General features: G+C 32.7%; 1 protein-coding gene and 1 long non-coding RNA gene across 2 annotated transcripts; both read left to right on the forward strand.

The window, feature by feature from the left end:
• Positions 1–700: 700 nt before the first annotated feature.
• On the forward strand, positions 701–5,377 carry LOC139482482 (low-density lipoprotein receptor-like). Its single transcript, XM_071266393.1, has 4 exons — positions 701–1,113; positions 2,788–2,959; positions 3,796–4,008; positions 5,051–5,377. The coding sequence occupies exons 1-4, from the start codon at positions 1,053–1,055 to the stop codon at positions 5,058–5,060; spliced, it is 456 nt and encodes a 151-aa protein (XP_071122494.1). The 5' UTR covers positions 701–1,052; the 3' UTR covers positions 5,061–5,377.
• Positions 5,378–7,174: 1,797 nt separating this feature from the next.
• LOC139482486 (uncharacterized) lies at positions 7,175–8,739 on the forward strand. Its single transcript, XR_011654882.1, has 2 exons — positions 7,175–7,288; positions 8,462–8,739. It is a non-coding gene; the product is annotated as an uncharacterized lncRNA (long non-coding RNA).
• The last annotated feature ends 9,950 nt before the right edge of the window (positions 8,740–18,689 follow it).

Genomic DNA, 18,689 nt, shown 5'->3' on the forward strand with positions numbered 1-18,689 from the left:
GGTAACTTTGGTCCCTCTTTTACGACATATGGGTTTGAATGTCCTTCTGGTAACTTTGGTCCCTCTTTTACGACATATGGGTTTGAATGTCCTTCTGGTAACTTTGGTCCCTCTTTTACGACATATGGGTTTGAATGTCCTTCTGGTAACTTTGGTCCCTCTTTTGTTACGACATATGGGTTTGAATGTCCTTCTGGTAACTTTGGTCCCTCTTTTGTTACGACATATGGGTTTGAATGTCCTTCTGGTAACTTTGGACCCTCTTTTACGACATATGGGTTTGAATGTCCTTCTGGTAACTTTGGTCCCTCTTTTGTTACGACATATGGGTTTGAATGTCCTTCTGGTAACTTTGGTCCCTCTTTTGTTACGACATATGGGTTTGAATGTCCTTCTGGTAACTTTGGACCCTCTTTTGTTACGACATATGGGTTTGAATGTCCTTCTGGTAACTTTGGTCCCTCTTTTACGACATATGGGTTTGAATGTCCTTCTGGTAACTTTGGTCCCTCTTTTACGACATATGGGTTTGAATGTCCTTCTGGTAACTTTGGACCCTCTTTTGTAACATTTTTGAGATCACATCAATCCATTTGAAAACGAATCCTGTGATGTTTCATTTCAATGTAATTATATGATTTTAAATAAATTAATTTCTGCGCTACGTTAATTTGCACAATTGGAACTCAACAACTGCATTCGTTGCAAATATTTAAATGCTAAATATTATCATTGATATACACCATCGAAGTTGAGAAATTAAAAATAATTATCCGCTACGAAGACAATAACAATCAAAACCACGGAGTAAACAAAGAGTCACAAATAAAAAGACATCACTGATATAGCTTGACTAAAAACGCAACGATAAAAATCATCCTATTTACAGTGACTAAATGTTGACGTTCCGTATGAATTAAAGTTTCGCATTTCTTTTTGTTCATCGTATTTCAATATGAAACTGGTTTTTATTCCTATGTAAGTTAAATCTTTATTGTCAATTTGCCTTTTAAAAGACAACACATGTATATATATTTTTCATTCATGCGGAGATGGATGTACAAATGTTGATCTTTATATCCTTTGGATTTCATTTTCTGTCTATGATTTTATGTAAGTATCGAGTTTATTTACATTGTATATGTATATTTAAATAAATCATGAAATGTTTTTTTTATCAGGTTGATTTTTTCAAAATTGTGATGCATATAACATGTATAATATTATATTATGATAACAAACGAGCATTCAATGTAAAATTAGAGGATTTGGTATAATCACGAATGAGAAATCATTCCATCAGTGGTCAAATTACGTAGAAGTTTACAGCCATAGGTCACCGCACTGTATGCAAGTATGAGCAAACCCCCTACCGCATAGTCAGTTATAAGAGGCCCCGAAATGACAATTGAAAAAACAGTTTAAACGAAAAAAACTAACAGCTTAATGTATGTACAACACAATGAACGAAAACGAAATATGATATACAGTAACAAACGACAATTACTGAATAACAAACACTTGTTTTTGGAATGGCAAGTTCAGAATTTGGCGGAGTTTCATTAGTTTGAAGGCGCAAACCCTGTCCATAACCTGAGACAATGTTGTAGCAGTACAACATCAGAACAAACTATAAAAAATGCCTTGAAAAGGGCTTGATTCATTAAATTGAATCAAAGAAGAAACACATTTAACAAACTTAGACACAGGATGGATATGGTAATTACATTCCCAAGAACAATACAACACCTAGTACGTATACAGATTTGGAGTAATTACAGTTACGAAAAAGTAAAATCACAAAAATACTGAACTCCGAGGAAAATTAAAAACGGAAAGTCCCTCATCAAATTGCAAAACTAAATGATAAAACACATCAAACGAATGGACATCTGTCATATTCCTGACTGGGTACAGGCGTTTTCAAATGTAGAAAATGGTGGATTTTATCTGGTTTAAAAGTCCTAAACCTCTCACTTTTACGACAGTCACATCAATTTCCATTATATTGACAATGATGCGTGAACAAAATGTCACAAAAAGGGGTACAAAAAAACAACATGGACGCCACCAAAAACTAGGGGTGATTTCAGGTGGTGCTCTTGAATGGTAAGTAGATCCTGCTCTACATATGTCGTGTTGCTCGTGTGGTTACAAGACCGGTAAATAGTTTAATTCGGTATATCACATTCGTGGAATGGGAAGGGGATCGAAGTTACGACATAAGGAACATATTTATCCGATATCATATAACGAATATTTCATAACGGTCATCGAACTCGTGATGGCGACCGTAATATTAACGAAGTTCAACATTTGGATCTCTTGGGTTTAAAAATGAAAAGGTCTGAATTGGGCAGCTAGAATCATCTGTTTTGTCGTAAAGTTTTGTTTTCCACTGACCCTCATAGTCAATTTCTAGATATAAGTCCAAATAAAATGGCAAAATCAAAAGCTCAAAAACATAATACCTAATTAAAACAGGCATCTTAGACTCATAAGAAAGAAAAAGATGTCTTTTGTCGGTCGATAATAAATTCTTGATAAAACAAAATATATAGTCTTTGTGCCACATTCTAAAAAAAATTGAGTGAATACAATGGTAGTGATCTGCTTGTTACAAAGAATATGATAAATATTTATCACAAATTGAAGGTAGAATGAATACTAAGCCAAGTGGTTTTTTTTCTTAATTTTCATTTTGTGTTTTTAACAACAGCCTTTAAAGCAATTTGCTTTTAAGAAATTATATTCAAACATAAAATTCGATGATTTATTTTCTTTAAGGTACCAACATAAAAGTACTGTTTGGAACTAAATTCCATATTAAGGAACTTGATGTTGATACTGGCAATGTAAAGCTACTTGTTGTGAATCCGGAGATAATGTTTGCCATGGATTACGATGATAAGAACAAGCATATTTACTTTACACAATACGATCATCGTAAAATAATTCGGTATGTATAACGTCTGATATAGATATATTAACTTTACACATTACGGTCATCGTAAAATAATACGGTATGTATAACGTCTGATATAGATATATTAACTTTACACAATATGATTATCGTAAAATAATGCGGTATGTATAACGTCTGATATATATATATTAACTTTACACAATATGATTATCGTAAAATAATGCGGTATGTATAACGTCTGATATAAATGTATTAACTCTCCTTCCCGGAAACATAATAAGAATAATAAATGCCAGGGTCTTCATGATGTTCGACTAAACATCTTTCTTTAGTAACTACTACCATATTATCGACAATAAAAGACGGTCTTCAGAAGTATTGTGTATATTCTAGCAGAGATGGTAATCAGATCTCAGAATCTGCTCCAAGATATTGACTCGTAAAAGAGTCGTAGGCGAGAGTTGATATCGTCTTACGTCAGTTATGCTCTGCTTAAAACATATATAAACTCTGACATTATTCTTTAGGTGACATTTTAAATCTAAGAAAGTTCTGAACTTAAAAAGATAAAGATGTGATATGATTCTTAATGTGACAACTCTCAACCATAGACCAAATGACATAAAAATTAACAAATATAGTTCACGGCCATTTATACTGAAATTTGATGTAGTAATACAAAAAATCTTTTTGTTTTGCTTTGAATTGACATTAATGCATACAATGCATGACGAAAACAAATAAACTATGATGACTGATAGCTGTTTAAATCCTCCTCTGTTTGTGTTTCATTGTTAACCATACCATGTAACCGTATTCATTCCATATACAACTTATCAAAACAAAATATATCATTTTACTTCAAATAGATTTCCTTATCCAGCACAGAATGCAGTTATAGAAAAATTTGTCAACACAGGCAGTGGTCCAGCAGGTATTGCAATCGATTCCGAAAATGGACATGTTTACTGGACTGAATATCAGAGTAACAGGCTCATGCGATGTAGTGTAGCTAGATCCAATGAAGTCCATATGACAACTCTGACAAGCCCTTTTAGTGTACGAATCGATGTATTAAACAGGTATATTTCATACACCACACTGGAACATAACGATATCAAGAGTGCCAAACATACTTACCTTGGCACTTGTGTAGTGGTCAAAACAGACATTATGACATGTCCGTCTTGTTCGTATGTAATATAATGTTTTACATGTTCCATTAGGAGTCGTCCCAGTAATTATCGAGTTCAATTTACTCAAGTCTATATGGAACCCATTTACTCGTGTATCCCGTAGCCGCACTATATGTAAGCGGCAATTAAAATAATTATACAATAGGTCTAAAACTTGATTATTAGGTAGTTCTTAGGCATTAAGTAATAGCCTGTAATTTTTCAGTTTATTTCCTGAAATCTATTTTTTATAGAATGGAAATTTAAAAAGCTCAAACACAACAAACAAATTTAATACAATTGTTATATATTTGACTTTGGAATTAAGGTGTGTGTGTGTGTGTTGTACGTCGTATACTGATCGGAGTAGGATGCTTATCTTCAGCCCCATCCATCATCAACAATCCATTCTATGTTTTGCATCTAATGACTGCCATAATGGTTGCTGAATGTTGCCAAAACCAAGTCGTCGTAATGTTACCGCTCCTACTATGTCTATATGTCTCTATGTCAAAATCTTTAACAGTACTATTGGTCGCCTATTGTCGTCTTGCCATTATTCATATAAATAAAGCCAATAGCAGAATACCTCTGTAAAATAGTTTTTCGTTTTTTACTAGTACTAGACACGATAAAAAGAAATTCCACAATATGAAATGGATACGACACAATGAATAGTATCAGATTCAACAATATGAAACTGAGACTAGAGTCGAATCTGTATTTTTCCTCTTTTTGTGTCTCATGTCATCATGACAATGAATCCGTGGCTTTTTAAATATTTATATTGGTATCATTTCCTCAGATTTGTGTTACGTGATTACGTTTTCTATTATATAATAGGGTCGTATCTCATATTGTTTGTTTCACAGATCTATATGACGACACAGAATGACACACACATAAGTGGTTCTTTGTTTATTACGGTCAACGTTCTATTTATTTGTAGAAGATACTGAAAGAGCAATTAAAACTCTGAAATGATGTCATCCCCATTTAAGAAAAAGACGAGCAAGTCTACAAAACGCTATATAGTGAACAATAAGATAGATTTTGAGAAAACAAGTATAATTTCTTTAAACAACCAACCCTTCACCTAAATAGGAATAGTGGTGTAGCTACATAACATTAGATTTAACTTAGTTGAAAAAAGCTTGACTCATATATGTGATCAACAATCAAAGAGACAAAAAGGCAAAGACACTAGTCATTGATCTGCAAATTATTAACATTCTTTTTTCCGTTTGGCATCAATGGTGTTGTATCTTTTTCAAAAATCTCCTTAAAGAGTTTATGATTAATGTATTAATAAATTAAGAGAAAACATATTTATTGTGTCTTCTATTACTGTAATGAATATGATTTGTTGATAACGTTTGATTTTGTCGGTTTATAGACATTGTTATACATTACTGTAATGAACATGATTTGTTGATAACGTTTGATTTTGTCGGTTTATAGACATTGTTATACATTACTGTAATGAATATGATTTGTTGATAACGTTTGATTTTGTCGGTTTATAGACATTGTTATACATTACTGTAATGAATATGATTTGTTGATAACGTTTGATTTTGTCGGTTTATAGACATTGTTATACATTACTGTAATGAATATGATTTGTTGATAACGTTTGATTTTGTCGGTTTATAGACATTATTATACATTTTTACTGTTATCAAGAACAACAATAAACAGTTAAATCTTGATGATTAGACTTAACTCTATCGAAAAAATAAGAATAAAGTGTGTTCATATTTTGAACTGTAAATTCCAATGTATATATACTTCAGTATTCAATAAATTCAATTGCCTAAAGTTGAAAGTCATTCTTTGAAAGGTAACAGATGTCACCACTAGATAATTCGCCATAATGATGATTTATGTCACTTTGTTTTCTCAAAGAGGTCTGCGGAAATTTCCATGAACAAATAAATAGATATAAATTCTGTGATGAATGTTTACACAGTTTTCGCTGTTGTGTCCTGAATGTTGTGACATAAGCCTAAAGTGTTTATGTTATGGTTGCGTATCCAAAACATATAACGGAACTATAAGTATCTATCATACTACCTATAAAATCAGGTTTAACATACAATTTTCCTCGGACAATGTTTCAACCAACTAAGGAATATGGTTTTCACTTGTTTCGTTGATTCATAGCGTACGATTTTTCAGTTTTTATGGGCCTCCCTTTTCCAATCTAGCTTTGGGTTCTGTATTTTAGTTTTACTTTTATACGACCAGGGAAATGTTCAAATTGTCATGTTTTTACATCCTAGTTTATGACATCACCAAATTATATTTATCATCAAATTTGTATTTAAATGAGCAACATCACGAGTGCCACAATTAAGGTAGGATAAGCTTCTCCATAGCTCTCCTAGAATTATTGGATATAGTTTTGGGCTCGCGTCGCTCAGTCTCTAATTTCTATGTATCATGTTTGAAAATGTTTTTTTTCATCGTCTTCATGTTTCACCTCAACTTTGAGTATGTTATGTTTCCATGGTATCCTACACCTTTTTTACTGGAAGGAATGCAGCTTTTTTTTATAATAAACAAAGGACACGAATCCACTTTAAATTAAAAAATGTAGTTGGTAATAATATGTATTTGCATTCGAACATTATTTTAACTTAAAGTTAGTCACATATACTTTCTGTTGTAGTATGATCATGTTTAAGTTGATTTACAAAGTAAAAAACACATATGCATGTATTGATGATTAAAATCAAAGCCTACTATTCTTATATATACCGATTATTTTTTGTATGTCTGGCCATTATGTAAATGCATGAAAATGAACTTTCTAATATATAATTTGTCAAAAGCTAAGATTGTCTATTCCTGGATAAGACATTTTAAATAGTTCGTCTTAACAGTTAATTTGTGATGGAATGAAAACGCATTACATTTAAATTTGACCAAGGTTTGCCGCAGAGGTACTTTCTTTATTGGTCAATATGTTCATTATACACTAAATAATTATTACATTAAGCCTAAAACAATTTCCGACGGTTGTAACAAACTTCTAAATATGTGGATTTATAAAGTATAAACCGTTATTACAGGTGGCTGTACGTCGCTGAACGTTTTGCGAGAATAATAAAAGCAAGATTTAATTATAGTGAAGCTCATGGTATTGTAGATTTAAAGACACGTGTTGACTATATGGATTTAGGTATGTTTTCTTTATCAATGTAAGCAACATAATCCAATATCTGTTCATACGTCATTTTATATGAACAGCTGAGTATATCCATGTTAATTAATTTGATGAAAAACCTATAAAGCTTTGGTTTGTCATTTGATTTGGCCATGTGATTAGGGACTTTCCGATTGAATTTTCCTCGGAGTTCAGTTTTTTTTTTGGATTTTACTTTAAACTAGTTAGCTAATATTTTCAATTTACCACCCAAGAGTAAAATGAGCGACTTGGTTCTGACAATGATGCCGAGAACTAAAACAATCAAAAGTACAAAACATTGACAACTCTATGGCCAAAAAAGTAAACACCGACGAACGTCTACAAAACAATTAACAGATTACTAAAAAACTGTGTAACATGCATTGAAAACACTTAACAAGACCTCCTTAAAAATCTTATATCAAAATGTGAACTTTCCTATTTTTATGCAGAAACATTACAGCAGCACCTGCACATGGACTGCCATTTCCCTATAATGCTTTCTTTGACATATTTGATAAATGGTTGCTTCTCACAAGACAGCTAGCAAACCAGATCTTCCAAATGGCGAAGTTGAAATCTACATTTCGATCATTTCACGGACGCGATCAAAAATTGGTTCACCGTTATGGAATACGTGTTTCACAGATGACAACGGATATGTCCCAATACAATGCAATATCGTTGAAGCAATTCCATTTCCCTCTTCCCAAATGTTGGCCACCGAATAAGACTTATTAACGCGGTTTTACTTGTATGAGTTATACGACGGGTGTCACATGCTGACATTATCCCTTAACTTTTCGATGCACATGAGATCATCCCGGCTTTTGATGGGGTTCCATGGCTCTATCTTTAAATTTATATGCTGTATTTTGTACGTGTTGTTTGAGTTTTTGGTCTTTTTACATTTTTTGCAATGGCGTCTTCAGTGTTCTTTTGAGTGTCTCTTTTGGTATCTTTCGACTCCCTTTAACAATAAGATTTTGTTCGGTCTTATACTGCTGATTGTTGTTAACAAATGCAGTTCTTTTATAAAGTCATTTGACGTATAGTTTAGCAGTCGAGTTACTAGGCGTCATCTTAGTAACTGTTATTGATTATGTTTTGTATGTCATGCTGGAAGAAAATAAAGAGAATGTTCTGTGATCTTAACGTTTTTGTTAGACAGGAATGAAGACAAACTATATTGGACAACTTTTCATTACCCTGGTAACTTAAAATCAGCAAGTGTCAGAGGATGTGATGTTAAAACACTTTATACCACGGGGCATACAGATCAATTCTGTCCTATTGGTGTTTATGGTGGCGCAATATTCTATACCAGAAATAAAAACCTATTAATGTTGAATAAAACTGAAGGACATTCACCAACTAGCGTGTATACCGACAGTAACAACATATATAGTATATATGTGTATCACCAAAGGGGTAATATATATTTTTTAGATTATTATTCGATATTTGTCATCACTTTTTATGCTCAGTTACAGTAAGCAAAATTCTCTTCATATACATTGAGTTCATTTTTCAATTTATATTTTCTTTATGATCATAATTCATTAAGTATGATTGATTGTTTGTTGTGTGTACTTTCTTGATGTACATTTCGTTTGCTTTTTCCAAATAAGCATGTCTTACATTTTTTTATTTGATCTTGATTACATATATACATGTATCTGTCTTGATTACATTTATACATGTATCTGTCTTGATTACATATATACATGTATCTCTCTTGATTACATATATACATGTATCTGTCTTGATTACATATATACATGTATCGGTCTTGGACGACTATTATAATATGTTTAAATGATTGTTTGTTTATTATTTAACTACGATATAAAGTATGCGGAAAAATTATTTAGCAAAAACACATATATAAAAGATATGAACAACCTTTTCTTATTTGTATGAAATATCTCATCAATGACAATGTTCATTTTTGAATAGCGTTTGTATGTAGAACAGATGTAAATATAAAGAACGTACTGTTCATTGATACGCCAAACTGACGGTTTGTCTATTTCAGATGCATCCGTGGCGGTCGAATTAAAACAATTGGTTTATACTGCAACTCTGAATATTGTTTTGTTAAAACATTTATAATTCTTTAGAGAAATTTATCTCATAAAATTGTTGCCGTAGAGGCTTACTAAATAACAATTCGCATTGTTTTTGGAATAGTGTATCCAACGTCTGTACACGTCCATTCGCTTATTAAACGCTTATCTAACGCAATTCGCTTTATTGATATAACGTATATGATACTCGAATTATTGCTGTTGTTTTCAACATTATGTATATATAAAATTGTGTGCTTTTAATTCGACAGATTCGTATAATAAACATATATCTGTAAGATATCTAATTTGCTACAGTGAATACTTTATCACATGTCGATGATATGCAAATAATATTTGAAAATATTACACAGTTCTTGGTGCTTTTTTTATTTTCTAAGAGGTACGTAACATATATTAGTTTTAATACTTCTATCATATTCAAATTATTTTGCATTTAAGTATCAGAACACGAACACTTTACTTCAAATTTATAAAGGATGGGGCGAAAGATACCAGCGGGACAGTCAAACTCATAGATTGAAAATAAACTGATTACGCCATGATAACGCCATGGCTAACAAATAAAAAGACAAACAGAACAATAATAGTACACAAGACACAACATTTAAGACTAAGCAACACGAACCCCACCAAAAACTGTGGGTGATCTCATGTATTTCGGATGGTAAGCAGGTCATGTACAACAATCACATCAGACTTTTTTTATTCGTACGACAGCTATCAATTTCACAAAACAATCTCGCAGTATATGTAAACAACAGATGTAAAGAGATCAATGATTAGAGATAAACACATACATTCATTAAAGCAGCAAATACTTTCATCTTAAACGGTTAAAACATATCTTAATGTGCGTGTGATTAGATATAATCAGATGTGGTATGAGTGTCAATATGTCTCAACTCTCCATCCAAATTAGATATAATCAGATGTGGTATGAGTGTCAATATGTCTCAACTCTCCATCCAAATTAGATATAATCAGATGTGGTATGAGTGTCAATATGTCTCAACTCTCCATCCAAATTAGATATAATCAGATGTGGTATGAGTGTCAATATGTCTCAACTCTCCATCCAAATTAGATATAATTCGATGTGGTATAAGTGTCAATATGTCTCAACTCTCCATCCAAGTTAGATATAATCAGATGTGGTATGAGTGTCAATATGTCTCAACTCTCAATCCAAATTAGATATAATCAGATGTGGTATGAGTGTCAATATGTCTCAACTCTCCATCCAGTTTAGATAAAATCAGATGTGGTATGAGTTTCAATGTGTCTCAACTCTCAATCCAAATCATAAAAGATGAAAGTACGGTCTTTAACACGCAGAGTTGGCTCACACCGAACAGCTTGGTAGGTTGTATTCAAATATGGTATTCGAGCGTACAAGATTGTCATCCTAGTGGTGCCTTTGATTTTTTTTTAGTTTATTTTAAATTTTCCAGAAGTATTGACCAGAAGCAGTAAAAAAAGCTTAAATTTATCAAAAATATTTCACATGAAATTACTTGAATTAATTGGAATAGCATGATTTAATCGGAAAAATCCATTTTTTACGACAGATTTGTTGAGAAACAAAATAAAGACAACTGCAAATGCAAAGGAAAAATAGCTTCAAGAATAAACATGTTAAGGCAAGTATACAAGAAGCATTCTACAGATGAATGTTCAACCATATAAATAAACATGGTAAGGCAGGTATACAAGAAGCATTCTACAGATGTATGTTCAACCATTCATATAAACATGTTAAGGCAAGTATACAAGAAGCATTCTACAGTTGTATGTTCAACCATGCAAATAAATATGTTAAGGCAGGTATACAAGAAACATTCTACGGAAGTATGTTAAACAATAACTTTGACCAAAAAACTTTGTTTTCCCTAGTCTAAAACTGTGGTATTGTTCAGTCGTGAAATGGAGTATTTCTATACCATGCCACCAGAAACGGTGCAGTTTAACAACACTTTGAAAAAGTAAGTTATGTCATTGAATAGATAGCTCTGCGAGTAAATTTATAATGTCCGAGAGTATCACCTGTCTAGTAGCCAGTATTTTATTTAAGAAATCAAGATACGGATATTGTATTCTGACATTGACAGTGTTTGGAAACTATATAGTATTACGAAATGTAAAGCTGCTCTTATTTCTGGCTATAGATGTACTTTTCTTCGTTTTTTGGTTTAATCAGCTCCTCGGTTATTGATAAGTTTCGGATTTAATTATAGTTGGGCCTCGATCTCGGTTATTGATAAGTTTCGGATTTAATTATAGCTGGGCCTCGATCATCACTATAGAGATATGTGTAATCGATATGCGAATCTGATGTTGGGAATTGGTACCGTTTGTTTTTGCAATTATTTCCATTGTTTAAAAGAGGAACGAAAGATACCAGAAGGACAGTCAAACTCATAAATCGAAAATAAACTGAAAACACCATGGCAAAAAAGGAAAAAGACAAACAGACAAACAATAGTACACATGACACAACATAGAAAACTAAAGAAAAAGCAACACGAACCCAACTAGGGGTGATCTCAGGTGCCCCGGAAGGGTAGGCAGATCCTTCTCCACATGTGCCACCCGTCGTGTTTAACTTTTATTTAAATTTATGATATATAAACGACATCTAAAGGGTCTTTAAAATGTATTCGTTTTTTAATTAACAGGAATATAGATTGATGCCACAGACAATGTTAAAAGTCGTGCGAAAACAAGAGATAGACTAGAAACCGATATTGACTCAATAGTAAAGTTAGGGTTGTGATATTTAATGGTTACAGGAAACGGAATATCAAAAAAAAAAACAAGAGATAGAATAGAAACAGATATTGACTCAATGGAAAAGTAAGGGTTGTGACATATAATAGTTACAGGAAACGGAATATCACTATATTACAATTGTTATGTCACGAAGCTTAGACAAAACGATTGAACCATTCTAAAAAAATCCATCTCTATTCAAGGCAAAGACTCTATTCCCAAAATACCTTCTATCTTTGGCCTTTCAACTGTTGCAATTGGACCGCAACTTTGTGATTGGACCGCCACCTTTTGATTGGATCGCCACTGATTTCTGTAGACAAAATGTGTCTGTCTGTTTGTTCGTTCTTTCATGCAGCTCACCGAATAGGAACAATAGGACAAGTGAGCTGTGATATTTTATGGTTATAGGAAACAGAATATCCCCAAAACAAGAGATAAACTAGAAACCGATATTGACTCAATAGTAAAGTTAGGATTGTGACATTAAATGGTTATAGGAAATGGAATATCACAAAACAAGAGATAGAATAGAAACAGATATTTATATGTTACAAACATGTATCATTACTCGTAACGATCTAGCGCCCTCGTTGGAAAGTTCTTTGGCTAATATCTAGAGGTTTTATACATTATGAATTATTTAATGGTTTAATGTGAGTGTAAAATCATGATCAACTCTGAAATTTTAAAAAATATACAGAGAGGGAAAGAGCGTGTTTCGTTTATCATGCACTCCAGCAACACCTGCATACGGGGTATATATCTCCCAATTGATACGATATTCCCGTGCTTGCATTTCTTATCATGATTTTCTTGGTAGAGGGTTGCTACTCACAAGGAAGATATTAAACCAAGAGTTCCAAATGGTGAAGTTGAAATCATCCCTTCGTAAATTTTACGGACGCAATCACGAGTTGGTTGAATGTTATAGAATAACCGTTTCACAAATGATATCGGATATGTTCCTTACGTCGTAACAACAAACCCCTTCCCTTTCATGAATGTGACCTACCGAATTAGACTATTTACCGGATTTGTTATCACATAAGCAACACGACGGGTGCCACATGTGGAGCAGGATCTGCTTACTCTTCCGGAGCACCTGATTTCACCCCTAGTTTTTTTGGTGGGGTTCTTGTTGTTTATTCTTTAGTTTTTTTATGTTGTGTCGTGTGTGCTGTTGTTTGTTTGTCGTTTTCATTTTTAGCCATGGCGTTGTCAGTTTGTTTTAGATTTATGAGTTTGACTGTCCCTTTGGTATCTTCCGACCCTCTTTTACAAGTCATTATATTTTTAAAAGTGTTAAATTTATAAGTTAAGCTACAATGTATACCATAGGTGTTTTTGTTGCTGTTGTTATATTACTTTATATACGTCTATTGTTTACATGTGTGTAATAGTATATTAATTACGTTTATCCATATTGTTAAAATTGTATGTAGAGAGCCTTATTAAAAATTGATTTAATCCAAATGAGTTACTCTCTTTAAATAAAGATACTATTATTATTATTATTAGGTCTTTCCAGTTTTTAAGGAAAGACCTTTTGTTTTTCTTCTGATTATTTTGTTTCTTCTTTTTTTTTCTTCTGTCATCTGAGATGCTTTTTGTTTTACAACATATTGAATGGATGTTTGGCCAATGATGTTGTACAGTAATTAGAGTTTCAAAACTCACCCTGTGTGACCGAAGACTTATTCTTATAGAAGTTATATCCACGCGACCCCTTTTCTTGTTATTCCTATATCTTTAAAACGGTAGAGATTTTATCAAACTGTTTTCACCAAATTGTTCTTTTACTCTTAAAAATGATTTGGTTAATTTTGACTGGAGTGGTCGGAAGACATCTTATGGGAGTTATACCCCTTTGAAAATATAAGATAGACGATATTTTGGATAAATTCATACGGTATAAGTCGTAGAGGCATACTGTCTTTTCATATGAAGTTCTTGGTCCATTTAAAGGAAATTGAGGTCAAAGGTCAAAGATCAAGGCCATGTTATAAATTTTGAATGTTGCTTGTTATCGTTATTCAAAAGAGACTGGTACAGTTAATGATATGACGTGTTTGCCAAATAACTGTTTGCAATAAGGCGCAACTGCAACCTATTTCAGTCGAAGTGTTTTGATTAACCCTTATAGGAGTTTTCTCCCCTTATGTATTTGAAATCAGTATTTCTCCACAACCATACAAGTGATTGACCTCGAGTCTTCTGATTTGAGTTCACTGACCTTTGACTTTGAAATTAAGGTCAAGGTCAAAGGTCATGTTGACGTTCTAGATTTTGACCTGTGCAAAAAAAATCTTGTTCATTATAAAACAATTAAGTCTCCTGCATATACCTATTAATCTAATTTTTTTATGTCAGTTTGAAGTACCAAATAACATCGACAAGGAGTGTCATTTTCTAACATCGTTTTTGAAATGTCATTCTTATTATCGAGGTGGAAAGACCTTCAATAGTTCTCTGAAGAATTGGGTTTTGGTTATCATTATTATATATTATCGTCATATACAACGATCCGCCCCTAAACTGAGACAGTGGTGTAACAGCACATCATTAGAAACAAGCTATAAAAATGAATTGAAAAAGACTTAATTCATCAGATGGATACACAAATAGAGATACATTTAACTAAAACACAGACTGGATTTGGCAAGGTCAGGTCCCTTTAATGGTCCTATCAAACGGTTATGCGCTTTAAAACCAGGTTAAATCCACCATTTTCTACATTTGAAAATGCATGTATTAAGTCAGGAATATGACAGTTGGTGTTCATTCGTTTGATATGTGTTATCATTTGATTTTTGTGATTCTACTTTTTACATTCCAACTACAAAAACACACTTCATACAGATCTGAAAGTATGCTCGCAGTTACGTTAGTTCAAAGTTAACAACATCAAATAAAAAAAAATCACGCATCTTAGAAAAACAAATTAGTCGGGCATTCCATAGAAATATCAGTAAAATGGTCCAATAGGTACAATGGGGAAAATGTATGCAGGGGGATATCTTGGTATCTAATTAGATTCATCCACGAGCAAGTACAAAAAGAGAAGCATTTGTAAAGAGTTTGAAAATTAACTTCGTTATTGACAAACACTTTCCTTTTTTCACATAACACTACAATTAAGTTATGCCTATGATTAAAGTGTTAACTGATTTTTATTTTTTTGAGGAAGTAGTTATAGATGAAAAAGGTTACTAACCGTTTCCAATAATTGTATTTATTGCTCTGCAACTATATAATGTAGCTTTTAGCGGAAAATAAAACTTTCACCTGGCAAATTAAAAAATAACGTATTCTACATAAATCTTCCCTATCAGAAATTTAATCGTTATGTCTCTTATTACAATTGTATGAAGTACATTCACAGACGTATGTTATTACATTAAATGTGACATTCGTCTCAAACCTTAAAATAAATTCATTATATGGATGATGTAACAATGTATAAAGAAATAATTTAATTTCCAGTATGCATCATAAAACGCTGATACTCCTGATTCCGGTGGGTTTCAAGTTGCTCACTCTTTAAATTATGACGAAGTGTTTTGAAAATACATGTAGTTATAAGTTGTTTTCATGTTTTATTTTAGTTTTATCTGGGTACCATTGATAACTTTCGCTACCACCCCCTTTTTACAGTTGCTAAATGTCAGTCAACGTCTGGTTATATGGGAGATAAAGTTCATTCTAAATTTTTATACATTTGTAGATTTTAAATGTTCATGGTGAACGCAAATCCAGAAGGGCGTTTCAAACCCATTGAATTAATAACAATAAGTGTTATTTTTCTTGTCTGACACTGAACTGGTAACAGGATTTTGTTAAATACTCTGAGGATTAGATATAGATGATTTAAAAAAAAAAAAACAAGTTCGTAATTGATCCATCTAATTTTAAGCGCCCTCTAGGAAGAAAATTAAAAAGAACTGTGTCGGACTAACTACATTTCTAAACAGTTATTTTCATTCGCACATTACATTATGTTACATTTTGAAGAACCCGCAATATAATTATAAAGGCCAAATAAGAATAAAATCATAGGGTGAAGTGGGAAAAGATTTTTATTAACAAAATAAAATGCACAAATTCTGAAAATGAAGAAGACATTAAATAAATAACAGGAACTGTCCCTGTCCATATACAAAGCGATATAAACCTCTTATTCTCAAAGCAGAAAGACTTTATTTTCAACTTTACACATATCTGTAATAACATTAACGGTACCAATTTTTCTGCACCAGATGCGCATTTCGATAACGATAATACATGTCTCTTCAGTGATGCCCGTGGCCAAAATATGTGAAATCCAAAGCTTATATAAAAGATGAAGAGATATAATCCAAAAGTTCCAAAAAGTATAGCCAAATCCGTGAAAGGAATCACAGCTTTGTTAGTATGATTTTTCTTAAAAAAAACATCAAATACATTTTGAAATAAACGTATTATCAATAACCTTGCACTACATCTGCGAAGCCATAACATAAGTTTATATAAATCTATGTCGTACACAAGAGCTAATCTTTGAACTTACGATGAGACAGATGCTAGAACACTGTTGGTTTTTTCTTTGGTAAATGTGCAAAGGAACATCATAACATAACATAACAAATCATAATTACATATTATTGACTATACATACTTTCCATGTGATGTCTGATAACAGATTCAGAGAATATGTAAAATAATTAGATTCTAATCTCCTAAACTGGAAAGTTACTGCATGTTGTCTTTTGTTTCTATGTTCCTATAAGGCATATTGCAACTAGTATATTCAAATGCATGTTTAACATGCACGACTTTCAGTTTGTTTTTTATCTTTCCTTTCCAAAGAGGGGCGAATGATTCCAGAGGGACATTCAGACTCATCAATCTAAAATAATCTGACAACGCCATTGCTAAAAAGATAAACAAAAAAACAAAAAAAAACAAAAAAAAACCACTCTAGACTTAGCTGCACCATCAAAAACTAGGGGTGATTTCAGGTTCCAGAGAAAAGTGGGGCGAAAGATACCATAGTGACAATCTAACTCATAGATCGAAAATAAACTGACAACATCACGATTCAAAAATAGAAAGACAAACAGGCAAATAAAAGTAAAAAAGAAACAACATAGAAAACTATAGAATAAGCAACATGAACCCCATCAAAAACAAGGAGTTATTTCAGGTTCCCGTAAGGATTAAGCGGTTCCTCCTCTGCATGTGGCACCAGTTGTGTAGCTCATGTATTAGAGTATTAACCCGGTGATAAGTTTTATTCGGTGGGGAACATTCGAGGGACAAGTGGACAGGCTTGTAGTTACGGTAATTGAAAGATATATGTCGTCGAAACAGACAACTCGAGAAAGTGTCCGTAAAACTTACGATGGGAGTGTTTTCAACTTCACCATTTGGAACTCTTGGTTTGTAAGCAGCAACTTTCTTTCAAGGCAATCATTATAGGAAATACGACCTTTCGAATATATATGTATCTTTTATTTCAACTTTATTGAGATAGAAGAGTTCTACAGTCACCCAAATTGAAATATTTAGTGAGAGAACATCATCTATAAACCGAAAATTGAAGTTATAGGATACGACTCAATTCTTTTTTTTTCTTCATGAGAGGTTCCTGTGTGACGTCAGCCTCATATACATATAGAACAGGTCGACAAAAAGAGAATCATAGATGGCATAGGGATTACGTTTATTTGTTGCAAAAACACGTCGTCTAAACGTAACCAAAGTAGGGTCAATCAAAAATCGAGCATCTTTATATTGTAAGAGTCTAAAATTTAATTCTAATCAGTTTATTTATTACACAAATATTGATATATTCCTCTCTGAGTCCATATTCTCTTATCTACGTTGGCCAGTCTTTTTAATAACAATTCTTCAATTTGCCTGCTTGGTTGGAACGGGGAATACTTTTGTATAATCTAGAAAGTCAAATGTTTAATACTATTGCAAGATGAAAGTGTTTAAGAGTGTATCTTTTTAAAAAGAACTTTCCAAAGGGTGAAGTTGAAATCATCCCTTCGTAAATTTTACGGACGCCATCACGAGTTGGTTGACCGTCATGGAATAACCGTTTCACAAATAATATCGGATATGTTCCTTACGTCGTAACTGCAATCCCCTTCCCTTTCATGAATGTGACCTACCGAATTACACTATTTACCGGATTTAGGCAGTGAGGTCGTTAATACAAACCAGAAACTGAATGGGTCCATCAATGCCCATGCTACGTCAATCTTTAAAGACCCAAATGTTGCTAAACACTTATCCGACCTCCATGATAAATATGTTGTTAACCCCGCAATTAAAGCCCCAAATAACATCGTTTTTGTCTGTAAAAGTCACTACATTAATTGCTTGATAAACGAATTATTAGGTATAGACAATTCACTTGGAAACTCAACATATACCCTCACGACACTTACCAAAGAGGAAATTCTGGATAATCATAGGTCTGTTCTTTGTTCCTTTGGTATTTCAACCAAAGATGAAGAACTGGATCTTCCATCACTGTATTG

This window comes from Mytilus edulis, chromosome 7, assembly GCF_963676685.1.
Source record: "Mytilus edulis chromosome 7, xbMytEdul2.2, whole genome shotgun sequence".
In the NCBI taxonomy this organism is placed as follows: Eukaryota; Metazoa; Mollusca; class Bivalvia; order Mytilida; family Mytilidae; genus Mytilus; species Mytilus edulis.